At 43.9% G+C, this 14,778-nt stretch overlaps 1 protein-coding gene across 8 annotated transcripts; it reads left to right on the top strand.

Annotated features, from left to right (window-relative positions):
* The first annotated feature begins 39 nt into the window (after positions 1-39).
* On the top strand, positions 40-14,697 carry UNC50 (unc-50 inner nuclear membrane RNA binding protein). Of its 8 annotated transcripts, XM_060168930.1 has the most exons (9): positions 40-199; positions 760-902; positions 1,265-1,548; positions 2,266-2,386; positions 6,007-6,146; positions 6,235-6,336; positions 8,629-8,670; positions 9,681-9,791; positions 13,674-14,697. In XM_060168930.1, exons 2-8 carry the CDS (start codon positions 784-786, stop codon positions 9,764-9,766), a joined length of 894 nt encoding a protein of 297 aa, XP_060024913.1. In that variant the 5' UTR covers positions 40-199; positions 760-783; the 3' UTR covers positions 9,767-9,791; positions 13,674-14,697. The 8 variants fall into 8 exon arrangements, with proteins under 8 accessions (XP_060024913.1, XP_060024912.1, XP_060024916.1 ...); XM_060168929.1 differs by lacking the exon at positions 9,681-9,791 and having other exon boundaries at positions 13,637-14,697; XM_060168931.1 differs by lacking the exon at positions 9,681-9,791 and having other exon boundaries at positions 44-199.
* The last annotated feature ends 81 nt before the right edge of the window (positions 14,698-14,778 follow it).

The following is a 14,778-nucleotide window of genomic DNA, read 5'->3' as shown; positions in this document are numbered from 1 at the left end:
TTCCGGCGGGCGCGGGGCGGACCTCGGAGCCCGGGAGTCCGAGCGCGCGGCGGAAGTGAGTCACGTGACGCGCCGCGCCGCGCCCCCAGCGCCAACGACGTTGTTGGGAGGGAAGCTGGCCCCGCGGCAGCTGGGCTCGGCAGCTGTGCGGCGGTGGCGGGTCAGTTTGGAGCCGGTGGAGGCCGCCGCGGGGCTCCAGGTGAGGCCTGCCGACCGCCCTGTCTGCGCGCTACTCGGGCTCACCCGGGGGCCGTTTCCAACGGCAACTCGCGGCCCCACGTCACCCGGCCCTGGAGTGACCGCGCCCGGGTTCGGGTGCTCGGCCTGCGGCGGGGCTGCCAGACACATTCAGTGGGGCTGGTTACAGTTGAATTTCAGATACCAGCGAAGAATGTTTTCGTATGCGTATGTCCCACGCAGTGTTTCGAACCTGCTGATATTAAAAATTACTCTTGTATCTGAGATTCAGTTCTAACTGGACGTCCTGTGTTTTTATGCAAAATCTGGCCGCCCTACCCGAGGCCCCGGGCCGGCGGGGAGCCGTAGGGCCCGGGAAGCGCCGCCGGCGTCCCGGAGGAGGCCTGGGGAGTGGAGCCAGACACTGGGCTGCCGGGGCGGGGTGTGGGGGCCGGACGGTGACCGGCGCTCCCCTAGCTTCAGACTGGTTGGACCGGAACTCCCACGCTGTCGTTCCGCTGCTGAACTAGTCAGGAAGTAAAACACTGCATTTGAGTTCTGCTTTGTTTTTACATAACATAGTCATGAACGAGTTGCTTGCTGGTCATGCGCTGGTGGACCTGTGAGATAGGCCATTTATTTTACCTCGTCGGGAACATCGTTTCAGTTTGGCTTCAGCAAAGGCTTTCTCTTAAAGTCTTGATGGTCGAGAGCCCACATGACAGGTGGAGTTTTGAGCCAGACTGCCTGAGTGCACATTTGGCTCCATCAGTATCACTGCTCCTGCCGGGGAGTGGGGGGGAAATGGGGAAGCTGAGGCTTGAGGGAAGTGAAGTGTGGGGAGAATGTGAACCCTATGAAAGTGTTATTATGAAGGTTCAGAAGGGCGTGGGGTAGCCCTTGCCTGAAGTGCAGTGATCATTTCTGCAGCCTCAGAACCAACTCCATTCGCTTTTGAGCCCTGCCTCTACGCAGGGATTGGAGCCGACATGTAAGGTGACTTCTCTCATAACTCACAAGAGGGGTGCTAGTAGCTGACAGTTTCTTCGATGACTTGGAATAGAATTCTTTTTCTTCGTCCATCTAGGAAGATGTTACCGAGTACTTCAGTGAATTCCCCAGTGCAGGGGAACGGGGTATTGAGTTCCAGGGATGCGGCCAGACACACAGCTGGAGCAAAACGCTACAAATACCTGAGGAGGCTTTTTCGTTTCCGGCAGATGGACTTTGAGTTTGCTGCCTGGCAGATGCTCTACCTGTTCACTTCCCCACAGAGAGTTTATAGAAACTTTCATTACCGGAAGCAGACAAAGGATCAGTGGGCCAGAGATGACCCTGCTTTCTTGGTCCTGTTAAGTCTCTGGCTCTGTGGTAAGTGTCTGTCTGCAGGAGAGTTGAAGAATAAATGAGCGTTTCAGGTTGGGCTTGTCATTTGGAGAATCTTTTGTTATCAGCATGTTGTGGGTCACAATTTGGGGATCTCTGCAGCTGTTTTCTTCCTCTCTGAAGCCTCAGAAATCTCCTCACAGGGAAGAAGGTGGTATTCTTCCTGATTTTAAAAGTCCCAAGCAGGTGCCAGAGTCAACTGTTTCCTCAGAACTTTCAAAAGCAGAGGACAGAGTCACTCCATGTCTTTTAACTACCATGACAAATAAATTGATACCCAAATGCAAACTTACTGTGAAAAAGGACTCCCGAGGTTGGAAATTGCATTTCACCATCAGGCCAATCCAGAATGAGAGTTCTGAAAGTACCAATGTGAACTTGAGAAACTGCTTTTAGTTCAATAGGGCAGTGAAAGGGTCTGAGCCGTCTTTAGGGTGTGAGTGCTGCTGTGCTCTGAATGCTGGGGCTACCCTGGTGAACCACAGACGGATGGGGGCCTCCTCAGTAAACTTCAGATATCTCAGTGGTAGTTCTGTGTTCCCAAGGTGGTCTGCATTTCTTAATCTATTACATTTAACACACCTTTGGGGTTTACATACCTGTCCCCCACACTAGAGTGGGCATCTGAAAGGCAGAGACCATGCCCTGTACCCCTAGAATCTAGCAGAGTGCCTGAATACATCTTGTAAATCTTTCTTTCAGTGTCCACTATAGGATTTGGCTTTGTGCTGGACATGGGATTTTTTGAGACGATAAAGCTGCTCCTTTGGGTTGTATTCATAGACTGTGTAGGCGTCGGCCTTCTCATATCAACCTTAATGTGGTAAGTACGGTTAACTTTGGTTCTTCAGATGCTGCGGTAGAGCCTCCATTTGCTTGCTTCAGAGAGTAGCTGATGGAAATTGAAACAAGATAGATGAACTGAAAGCATCGATTTTGGCTGCCAGGATTAATATACCTTGTCCTCCTGTGTTGGTACCTACATCAGAAAATACTCTAAGGGGATGGTCTGCTGTGTCAAAGCACAGCAAATAAGTGAATTGAAGTAATGATTGTGTCGTATTAACAAAAATTTTGATTTTGCAAAAATATTATGCAGTTAGCCAATTCTGCTTAAGCTGTCTGGATGACGGCACAGTATTCTGCCTTTGCCAGTGGGTCACTTCTAGAGTTATAAGATGTAGAGGGTTATATTATGGAATCTTACTTTGCATCTTTGACATGAAATGAAGTACACCTGAAAAAGGATTGTTTTGGTTAAAATTTTGGTGTCTTTCTTCTGAGCCACACACATGGGTTTTATTGACTGGGTTCTCAGTCTGACTTTGTCTGGGTTTGCTGTACCAACAGTAGTATACTGAGTATAAATCTGGTGTTTGGTTTTTCAGCCTTCTCCCTGATCAGTGCTCCTGTGGGGCTGGCGGAAGGGGTGGATGTGTGGGTGAGCTCAGCAGGGGGCCGGTGGTGGTGGTGGTCGTATGTCAGAGAAAACACTGGAACCTGAGTCACAGAGAGACCTGGGTTCAAATGCCAGCTCAGCCATTTACTGTGTACTTCTTAGCTCCAGTCTTCTCTTTTGGAAGATGGAGTTGATTATCTATTTATGAGGTATTTGAAAAGATTGTGGTATGAAAAGCACTTGGCATATAGTCTGTGCTCAATAAATGGTAGCTGTTAACATTTTAAGCAAGATTCTGAGACGCTAACCTCTGATGATACCAACCTGTTATTTTGCTTTGTAATTTATGACTAGTCCAGTACAGGTCTTGTATCTGCTAGGTAGTTGGAAAATGCAATGCATCATTAACCTAAGATTCTAAAATCTGGCCTAAAAAGAATACTGCTAACCAACGTAAGTCACATATTCATTATCAAGATATCCAAGGGAAACATGCTAGGTGAAAAAATTTCAATAAATAAGGCTTTCAAACAAATAGTTTGTAGCCGGCCTTCTGCCTTGAATGCATGCGATTCTGCGATCTGGAGGGTCGCAGAAGCCGGGAGTTTAGTACCTTCAGTGTGAGTCTGTATCATAGTTTGAGTTCATTGGAGAAGGACTGAGTATATTTTTGAGAACCTACATTGTGCTGTGAATCGTGTGAAGAACCAGAAATAGAACTCATGCGTGACTCCAGTCACGCCAGGGGTGCCACAGAAGCCAGCATGAGGAGGCATTTGGGCAGATGCAGTAGCTGATTCCTGGCACCAAGTGTGAAGGCAGAGGTGTGGAACAGCGTGCCAGGTATGGGAGCACAGGGGGCACTGCATGGCTGCGGAGGAGATGGGAGTAGAGAAGTTGGCCCTAAATGCAATTTAGAGAAAAGAACTGGACTTCAGCTCGTAGGCTGCATGTGGGAGTAGGAGGGAGGGGGAGCGGTGGGGAGCTTGGAGGCTTTGAAGTCAGAAATGCAATCCGGTTCACACTTCAGGAAAGATCCTCTCTATGGCAGTGGAGACGGAGGAGCTGGAGAGAGTGGCTAGGCTGGATACAGTCGTGGGGTCTGCACTGGAGCAGAGGAGGCCCGGGCTGCTGCGGTGTCACAGAAGTAGATGAGGGGAGGGAAGAGCAGGACCCGGGGCCTTTGGGATGGCCTGGGAGTTTGGGGCTCAGCAGTCAGTGGCCAGTGCAAGTGAAGCATTCCATGTTGGACATGTTGAGTTCAGGAGGCTTGTTGATAGTGAAGTGAAGGTTCATTGACCCCTGGGGTAGGTGACTAGGAAGCTGCAACAGTCTGGCCGAGATGAAGACATGACTGGCATTATTAATACGGAGGTGGGAGAGGAGCACGACAGCTGTCTTTGAGCTCTCTCAGAAGGCGTGTCCACGTTCTAGAGGTGAGACTCGGAAGGAGGCCGGAAGCCTGGAAAGCAGCCATTCAGGGGCTAAGCAGAGAGGTAGGGGCAGTAGCAGGACCCCAGCGTGGGCACTTGAGTAGTGGGCTAGATGCTTATTCCATTCATTTTAATGGCACAGGTTCTCAGCTCGAGTGGAAGGTGTTCTGGTGAGCTCGTTTGCTCGATCAGAGCACTGTTGTCTTGCCGCTTTCAGGTAGCTGAGTACAGGACTGCTTTATTAGTACTGTAACACCTTCTCCCTCTTGTTTCTTTCTTTTTTCTATTTTTATTTCCACTAGACATAGCATTTTCTTAACGGTATCCTCAAAATGAAATCACATGTGGAAGAGTCCATTGAATTTCCACAGCTGTGTTTATAATACAATGATCTTTATTGTTCTTTTCCTTTGACAATCTGTCTTTCTGTTACCTGGATGTCTGTCTTCTCGTTCGTTCGTCATTTAACGGAACGATTAGGCCACGCTGTGGAACAGAGACACCAGCTGAGTGATTGTTCCTGTGGCTGGAGACACCGTGGGCCCCTCTCTCCTTACTGGTTCCTCCTGACTCCCTGACCTTTCCACGGGGGAGACCCAGGTCCTAGGCCTTGGACCTGTTCTCTGTGTTCACTCTTTGGGTGATCGCATTTGGGTTCGTGGCTTTTAATATCATCTACACACTGATGAGGTTATATCCGCAGTTTGGACCTCTCCTGTAAACTCTAGACCTTCTCTACCTCTTACTCCAGGCTGACAGGCATCCCCACCTCGCACCTCAGTCTTCCGTTTGTTTAAGGCCAGAATCTCTCAGTCGTCCTCGACTGATCTTTTTTTTGTACCCTAGCACTCAAGTCTAGCACTAGTCTGCCTAGTGCATCTAGTCCCACCGGCTCTGCCTTCCAGCGGTTATATATCCCCATGTCAGCACCTCCGCTGCTGCCACCCTGTTCATCTCCTGCTCGCAGCAGCCTCCCAGCTGCCTCTCTGCTTCCACTCTTGTCCCCAGAGTCTGTTCTCAGACCGGCAGCCAGAGGAACCCTGTCAGTACAGTAAGTCGGACGTTCTTAGAACTCCACAGTGACTTCTTATTCCACCAAGAGTAAAAGCCCAAAGGTCTGACAGTGGCCACAGGCTCTGTAAGGTCCGGCTCCCGTTTGTTTTCGGATTCCATTTCCTGTGTATCTTCTCACTTGTCCCAGGCACTCTGCACCCCTCCCCCATTCCTCAAGCCTGCGGGGCCCTCTGCCACCTCCCTGTACCCCCCCCACCTCTGTGCTTGGACTCCCCTCTGCCTGGAATGCTCTGCCCCGGGGGATTCCCATCACTGCCCTTGGGACTTTACCCAGATGTCGCTCTCTCATGACCATCATCATATGTAACATTTCAACTTTGTATTCTCTGTCTTTCTGTACTGCTGTTTTTCTCTATGGGACCATCTGACAGCTATTTGTATTGTTGTCAGACTACTCCCCCGAGATTGAAGGCAGAAATTTGTTTTGTTTACCGCTGTATCTCCAAATGTCTGGAATAAAGCTTGGGACATAGAAGGTAGTTGGTAAATATTCATAATTAATTTTATTGTACTATGAAATGAATGTTAACTTTTCAGGTTTATCTCTAACAAGTATTTAGTGAAACGGCAGAGCAGAGACTATGATGTGGAGTGGGGCTATGCCTTCGATGTGCATCTGAACGCTTTTTACCCTCTCCTCGTCATTCTGCATTTTATCCAGCTTTTTTTCATCAACCGTAAGTAGCAGTTACTTCTCAACATATTATCAAAAAGTCTTCATTGTACCCACTGAAAAGAGATTCATTGTATGTGTCTCTTCCGCAGATGTCATCCTAACGGACACATTTATTGGATATTTAGTTGGAAATACCTTATGGTTGGTTGCAGTTGGCTACTACATCTACGTAACTTTCCTAGGATACAGTGGTAAGTAATTGCGTTTTTTGGTTGATTGACAACACAACAGGGAGGGGAAAAGTTGCAACAGTAATACAATTAGCTTACTTTCATGGAGCTCTTACAGGCACTGTCCCAGGTGTTTTAGGAATTCTCCCATTTAATCTTTACAGATACATGGTACAGCTTTACTTGTCCCCATTTTTCAAATGAGGAAACAGGCACAGAGAGATTAAGTAACTTACCCATGGTCACGCAGCTAGCAGGTGGCATAGCTGGTATATAACAAATTTTATAATTTCAAGGAACCATGTTAAACCATATTGATGCTGTCCAAGTTACTGGCAGGAAACCCACTCAGTTTCCTCTTCCTTTTCTCCGAGGCTTTTGGGTTCTGGGTTACCGGCAGTCAGAGTGAGGAAAGGGTTGGGTCCAAGGTGTGAGCATGTTTAAAACCTTTGCCTCATTTTCTGTTTTATGATTGTGGGCTGGGGGAGCTTTGAAATACTCTTCATTTTGTAAACATCTGTGTTTAAAATAGATGAACCCTGCTCACAATTCATATACTGTACCCCTGCCACAGTACACAAAGTTCACCCGTCACAGGGAGATCGTGGGGCTCAGGAGCAGGGGAGCGCCCAGGGGTGCAGAGGTGGTTACGCGTCAACGGCAGCAGTGCCTGCTCAGCAGTCTGGGCCTAAGGCCAGGTGCCAGGCCACCTGCTGGAGTGGGGAAGCTTAGGGATGAGAGGTTCTGTAGATAATCACAGAAGATCGGGCCCAGCTTCTGCTGAGCTCAGGACGTTCGTGAATTCATCGTTACATCGTGCTGTCGATTCATTTTTCATAGTATGAATGAGAACCATATTGACTTTATTCTTCATGTATGTTAAGAAACAATCACTACTAAATAGAGTTAGATTAAATCTAGAGACCTTACTTATGATTTGTTAGCATTATATTCTTAGCCCTTCCTTTCTTGTCACTCTAGATGATCAGGCTCTTACTGTAAATACAAGCCACTTGTACTCACATGTGACTGGCTCCAATGGTGAGAGCTTCCCACGCTTGTCCCCTTGGCTTTGCCAGGAACCACTGAAACGCCCCTGCCACCCACATTGTAATACCTTGTTTGGGGCATTGGGAGTCCTTTCTCTAGTTCAGGGGAAATGTTTGTGACATGTTATGTTTAGGCTTCTAATGAATTTTCACGTTTTGAGAAAGTTTTAAAATGTCATTAGCACACTGCCACGTTATGGTTTCTCAAAGTGGATTTTGCATCACTCTCCTGGTAACTCCCTATGATTTAGAAGATTCTTTGAGCACAGCTCAGTTTCAGTTTGAGGACTACTTGTATGAGAAATATTTAGGTTAGAATGCATGGGGTAGGGACCCACTAACCAAGCCATGAGCAAGAAACAAACACGGATATCTGAGGGTGGATTTTATATGTGAGAGTTTCAGTTCTTTCCTAAAGTCTGGGATACTAGTTGAGATCTCACCTTCTCAAAGTGGACGTGTAATGCTTTCCCCCGCTGGGAAGTCGCAAACAGCTGAGAGTTGGGTTTTTTCCTATAACATCCTCCATCTCTGTTGGTACGTTAGGATGGGAGGCTTCTGAAGCATCACAGGTTTAAATTCACCACCGCGTCCATTAATATTGGCGATGTTTGACCCTCTTAACCTCAGGCCTGGATTTGCTTCTCATTCAGCCTCTGTGCTGAGAAACCTCTGCTCGGTTTCTTCACAGCCATGAATGAGAAGGAAATAACACAGAGGAGTAGTAATATTGCTCTGGCTGCAATACAGCATCGTCAGTAAGATGCTTCAGTAAGATTCACAGTATGTGTTGCCTGCTCGGCCCGTCGTGCTGTGGGGGAAGCCGTCTTCCAGAACGCTCATTTACTAGTCCTTTACTTTTCCCACCAACGCATGTGGGTTTGCTCCTTTTCCAGCACTGCCGTTTCTGAAAAACACAGTGATCCTTCTTTACCCGTTTGCACCTCTCATCCTGCTCTATGGACTGTCACTAGCGCTGGGCTGGAACTTCACCCACACACTGTGCTCCTTCTACAAGTACAGAGTGAAGTGAAACAGGGAGCCTCTTACATCTTAGGTGCGTCAACATTATTGGTGAGGTGGTGATTTCTTGTGAAACTTGTAAATAAACTATCATTGTAGATATCTTAAAGGTGTAAAGTTTGCAAATTTGAAGAAATATATATGCTAACACCGTTATCTAGTACATTCCTTAAAACTAATTAAATGTACATTTCTATAATAAATATTTTTTAAACTAAAGCATGTATTTTATTCTGCACAGAGAATATATGCAAAGTACTAAGGGCATGCGGAAAAGAGAAAGGTAAAACTTTTTAATATGAATTATTTTTGAAAGTATCCATTTGGAGAACATGGTAATAATGTTTCCCCTTCTCCCCTCCCCCACTGTTACTGACAAGGTACAAAGTCCAGCCCCATTTCTAATGGGCTGCATTTTAAACTTTTATATAAGTCACAGGATCCTAGTGTAACCTTCAAAAGCCTCTACTTGTAACTCAAATAGAAATCACTGTACTACAGGCTCCAAATATCATTAACAGCCATTGTTCATGCAAAAAAAAAAAAAAAAAATTACCCAACAAACAAAATACAGTAGATCGAAGAGGTCCCCGGAGGCTACTCTTACTCTAGAGACTGTATAGTAGCATACTCAGGGTCTGAGTGAACACCTGCATGACACTGATAATCACAGTCTTAACACCAGTCTGCTTTTCTTTTTTAAAACTTTCCAAAACCCACATATCAAATCCACGCCTGTTTTCTAACTGAAAACAGTACCAGTAAACTATTATTATATCAGTGTTAAGCAAAACTAATAATAAAAAAAGCTTGGTACCCATGAAGTTTTTACCTGTTTATTTATATTAGGAGTCTTGAATTCAACATGGCTTTTTAAACTTCTTTATCTCAAATACACATGAACGGTTGTGGCACAGAGAAACAGTGATGAAAGGCACAGTCAACAGGACCAGTTATCAGGTTTTCAGTTATAGCAGCAAATTTGAAAATAAATAATCTGCCTTTAAAAATCCAACAGGTACCTAAAATATTACTACAGAGATTACCCATTCAGCCAATGGAGACACTGTAAGGAAAATATGTACAATACATTTACGGAGAAAAAACATCTGGTTCAACCTGGTAAAGCAGTTCCTCAGGCAGCTTCTCCCAGGAGTGCTTCCAGAAACACCCCAATTACAAAGACAGCCTTTCCAAACAAAGTTTGTTCTCAAGGAGAAATGCTTCAGTTTTTCATTCCATAAATGAAACAGTTGTTACAGTTTAATCAGCTGATTTCTAAATCTGTCTTAGAAAATGTGACTGTCTACACTGAAATGAAAAGTATCAACTGTGCTGGCAGTGCATCTTACAGTACTGTCGATATCCACCATTTTTAAGGCTCAGAGACTGTGTCTTCAAAAGGTATTTTCACCCAATTTCAGCCAACACTGCGTATTTCAAATAAATAATGGAATGCTAATCAAACTAAAATACCAAAACTTTGATTCCAGGGCAGTTTGCTAATTACTAACACCATGAAGCCACTAGGAGCAAGTGACATATTAAACAGCTTCCCTAGTGTCCAAGAGTACTTAATGTTCCCCACAACACACAATCCTTAGTTTAGAACAATTTTAGCACCACTCTTCCTAACATTTTTCTGCACAAAGTGTTTCCCATTCAACATTCAGTTCACGTTTTTGAACGACATCTAAATTCTCAACTCACACATAGCTGGAGTGCCAGCTCTTTCTTGTTTGTTCCTCTGGAAATGCTCTAGCTAGTGCCCAGACAGGTGAAGCACGTGTTTCAGGTAAGAAGAGAAGAGTTTCTATATAAGCATTGATGATATGGGTATATATATGTATATATATATATAACAAATCTTTTGTTGTTGTTTTTTAGTAATACTGTAGTAGTGGTCTCTTCAGCACTGTAGGTTCACATGCATTGAAGAAAAGTAAGCATGTTAGTTATCATGGCATATATCTGTTAAGATTAATAATTTACAACTATCAGACTAAATTTCATACACTATAAACACTGCTACATAGCTTTGAAAAGTTTCCTTTTCTTTAAAGAGATCAGATGTCAAAGTTCTCTTAGGACCTCAGATATGATTATGACTCAAATTTCTGACCTTTCGATAATGTTAGCCTCTCATTTTCTTTCTTTTAGCTCAAATTTTCTTACATCAAGGCTATAGCAATATAGTAAAAGAAGCACAAAAAGTAATGGACAAACCAAAATTAAACTTCATTAGCAATTAATGGCTTGGAAGCAGAGAAGCATTTTGAAAAGTATTCCCTAAGTACAAAAATTTGGTCAGCACGTATAGGATTTGATCTGTGCTTAGACTATAAATTTTGGTTTAAAAAAAAAAAAAGTCCTTCAATACAGAGTAGATTATTTGGTCTCTACATAAAAGCATAAATATTTTTTTTCTCTTAATGTCTTACTTAAAATATCACTGTTCCTCATTCTTCAATAACTGACAGGCTCAGAGCAGCCTAAATCAACATAAAGTGACACCTATTCCAGGAAAAAGATTCCTTACTCACTGGATCCTACTCCTGCAATCTCATGCTAGCGGTTCCTTCATGAAACGCTACAAAGGTGCTGCAAGTTTTTGCCAACAACCTGCCAAAGAGGATTAACTGAGGTCTCTGGGAGAGAATCCCAGATGAGGCCTGTGTATATGATCTGCTAGTGCAAGACTTTATTCATAAGTTTATTAAGAAATACCCAACATACCAGAGGGGATCAAGTAGGAAGCCTTCTCCGCTTCACCTCTTTTAAAATCGTATTCATTTTCTGTTGCTGCACAAAATCACGGCAAATTTAAAAGCGTAAAACAACACCCATTTATTATCTCACAGCTCTGTAGGCCAGAAGTCCAGGCAGGCAGGACTGAGCTCTCTGCTTAGAGATTCACATGGCTGGAATCCGGTGTTGGTGGGGCTGAGCTCTTAGCTGCTGGAGGAGAGTCCACCTGCACACTCCTTCCGGTTGGTGGCTGAGTTCAGTTCCTGTGGCTGCAGGACTGCAGTTCCCATTCTCTTTGGCCGTCAGCTGGGGCCTCTCAGCTTAAGACCATCTGCATCCCTTCTCATGCGGCCACCTCCATCTTAAACCAGCCATGGTGCCGCAAGTCCTGCTTTGAATCTGACTTCTGCTGACAGCCTGAGAAAACTCTGCTTTTAAAGCGCTCGCCTGATGAGATTAGCTGTCCCCAGATAATCTCCTTTTTGCTGTACAACGTAATTATGGATCATACTCACAGGTTCCACACATACTCAAAGGGTTAGGATATACAAAGTCATTGGGCAGGGGGGTCATCCATGGAATTCTGGCTGCTACAAACATTCACTGCTATTAATTAGAGCAATCTCTCCAAACATGCTGTTTCCATATAACCACACTTGTCTTTGAGGACAGCACTGTTGGAAGACAACTTTTTTCATTATTATGACATATTTAAAAAGAAGCCTCCATAGCGTTGCTGAAGTTTTTAAAATAACATCTTCTAATTATTTACTAATGCAATTGACTTAAAAAGCTTGTTCAAAGACATCTCCAGCAGCCGAATTAACCTTCACGTACATGTCTATAGGCTGTGTGCTAAATCCATGTGCGTTCACATTTCCCAAAGCTTGTCAATCACACAAGTTTTGGAACCTCATCCTCAAGTTGTCACTCTTTTTGGACTACATAGTAGGGACAGTGAATGCTGTAAAGAACGCAGGAGACTTAAAGAACTTAGAATCCTGGAATTAGGTCCTCAACCTTCTCTTCTCACCCGAAATACTCATCATCATTTGCACTACGATATATTCTCCATGTCTGCTTTTAGCCTCATGATGGGAATTCATTATTCTGGATTCTAAAATGTTCATATTAGCGCTCTTGGCACACGGCTGTGCTACAGAATTTTCTGTGATGATGGAGATGTTCTATATCTGTGCTGTTTAACCCAGTGGCCACTAGCCATAGGGAGCTAGTGTGACTGAGAAGCTGAATGTTTTATTAATTTAAACTTAAATAGCCACCCTGTGTCCAGTAGCTACTGTGGAGGACAGTGCAGCTCCAGAGACATCATGCCATATACATATGTAAAAATAAAATTAGTCCCGCCATTTGTACTTTTCCCCACTCACTCTGGGTAAAAGTGGTTCAGTGTCCACTCAAGGTCAAGTATGTACCTTCTCTCGTTCCAGGTCCCCTCATCTTTTGTCCCAATACTTTAGTCCCTAACATGACTCTTAAGGGCAACCACTATAATCACTTGCTTGAGGCAAGGCTGGGTGCTTCTAATTGTCTAGTGGCAACTGGGGGAAAGGAGAGTGCAGCTAACACGAGGGTCCATGAGCACCTGTGCAGCAGAGGAAGCTAGGAAGCATGACTTACAGGCTTGCCTGCAGGAGCTTGACATTTGGCCAGAGTGATTACGTGTATGTGCACACACACTCGCCACAAGCAAAGTAGACAGCTGAGTGTGTGTGTGTGTGTGTGTGTGTGTGTGTGTGTGTGTGTGTGTGGCAAGGACAGTAGGTAAAGAGAGTTAAGAAAAAGAAAGAGGAGTGTGGGCTGGAACAGTTGGTCCCCTTCCCCAGACGCTGCCTGGGCACCTGCCACGTGTCAGGCACTGTTCTGGGCTCAACGAGGCGCTGGTAACAAATCCATGGGGAGGAAGGAGTGCACAGGAGAGTCCTTGAAAGATGGATAAGATTTGGCTGAAAGTCTTCTCAGGAACAGGAGGGATGAGCTAAGCCTGGGAGGGGACACTGAGCACAAAAACAGGACAAAGCTGGCTGGGTAAGTAAGGCTCAGTCTCAAGACTGAGACACCCAATGGCCAGGAGCTGCAATTACTGTCACCTCCCTAGACTCAGAGCGTGGCCTTTCTTCCTCAAATCAGAGTTAGCTACTTGGGAAGCAGGGAAACAAGGGGATTCCTCCAGATTTTTACCTCCTGATACTTATTTGTTACAGCAGTAATTTAGTATGTGAAGCTGGTGCCAGAATTTTGTGATGAAAGGTTTATGCTTTTGCAGTGACATTTCCCTGTTAGGCGCTGGGCCAAGGAGATTTGGGAAGGAAATAAAACGTAAATTAAAGAAAATAAAAAGTAAAATTTAAAAACCTCAATAAAAATTTTTAACTGGACTCGGACATAAATCATTGTTGGCAACATGTAACTTTTTAATCAAGAGACGTAACTAAGAATTATTCAAATACGGAGTAATGGAAATAATTGTACCCTATCAGTGTTTCCCAACCTTTTTCACTGCATAACCCTGCACAGAAAACAAGGCTGTCTGGAAGCTGTTTGTTCAGCCTGCTGGGTAACCAGGTGACACTCCCCCAGGCTAAAGGCAACCAGCTAGAACCTCCAGCTGCCAGAGGCCTCAGCCACTGGCTACTCTGAAAGCTCAAGAGATTCAAGCTCTGCACACCTGTAACCGCCTGCAACCCACCTGCGGACACCAGGCTGGTTGCGAACTGATGTTGATAATTCATAATTTTGTAAAAGACTTTTGTAAAGATCACCGATTGCTAAGGCTGATAATATTTTTGTTTATAGTAGTGATATCATGTGGAATTTGCATGTTTAAGAGCAATAAATACTCCAGATGTGAATTTACTTACAAGTTCATAATGCAATAGAATAATTTTGGAAAAACATACAACTGTTACAATACCTTTCACCAAAAAACCAACATTACAATTTTGTTTTTCTTTAAAATTAAACCAATTATGACTCATACAATAGCATTACCTAGAAAACATTTTGTCAGAACTCACGGAGTGCAGATATAAAAGCATCAAGGAAAGAGAAAATGCCTCTAATTCATGGATTAAAGACAAAGATTAAAAGAGAAGAGTCTGTCATTTTACATATCAAAGGAAATGTAATGACTTCAGTCTATGATAATTTGGGTTGAATGCATCACCCCTGCACATTAAAATTTATCAGACTGATTTTTTGTGACTACACACCATACACAGTATAGTAAAATAACCCTCAAAAAGGACATTGGTCTTTAAAATCTTGGCTTTAAGGAATGACAAATGCCTTTGAAAATATTTTGTTCAGAATCACTGTGATTATAAAAGTACTTCAGTTAGGAAATCAATCTAGAATCATTCTTAAATGGCAGTGCATTTGAAAAATGGCATTAACTTGTAATGTTTGCATTTCCAAAGAAAAATATAGAAAGAACTTAAAAAAGCAAGGTAACTGGTTTTCAAAAAAAGTATTGATTCAAAAATTTACTGCACAAAAATATGTACTTCTTAAGTGTTTCTAATAAATTAACTCCATAGCATTTTATGTATATTTGTGTGTGTGTGTGTATATATATATATATATATAATCCCTGATAATCTATAAAAGAGGGTCTATAATA

Source organism: Lagenorhynchus albirostris, chromosome 13, assembly GCF_949774975.1.
Source record: "Lagenorhynchus albirostris chromosome 13, mLagAlb1.1, whole genome shotgun sequence".
NCBI lineage: Eukaryota > Metazoa > Chordata > Mammalia > Artiodactyla > Delphinidae > Lagenorhynchus > Lagenorhynchus albirostris.
The sequence above is the reverse complement of the archived record's forward strand: the minus strand, read 5'-3'. Positions and strand labels throughout refer to the sequence as shown.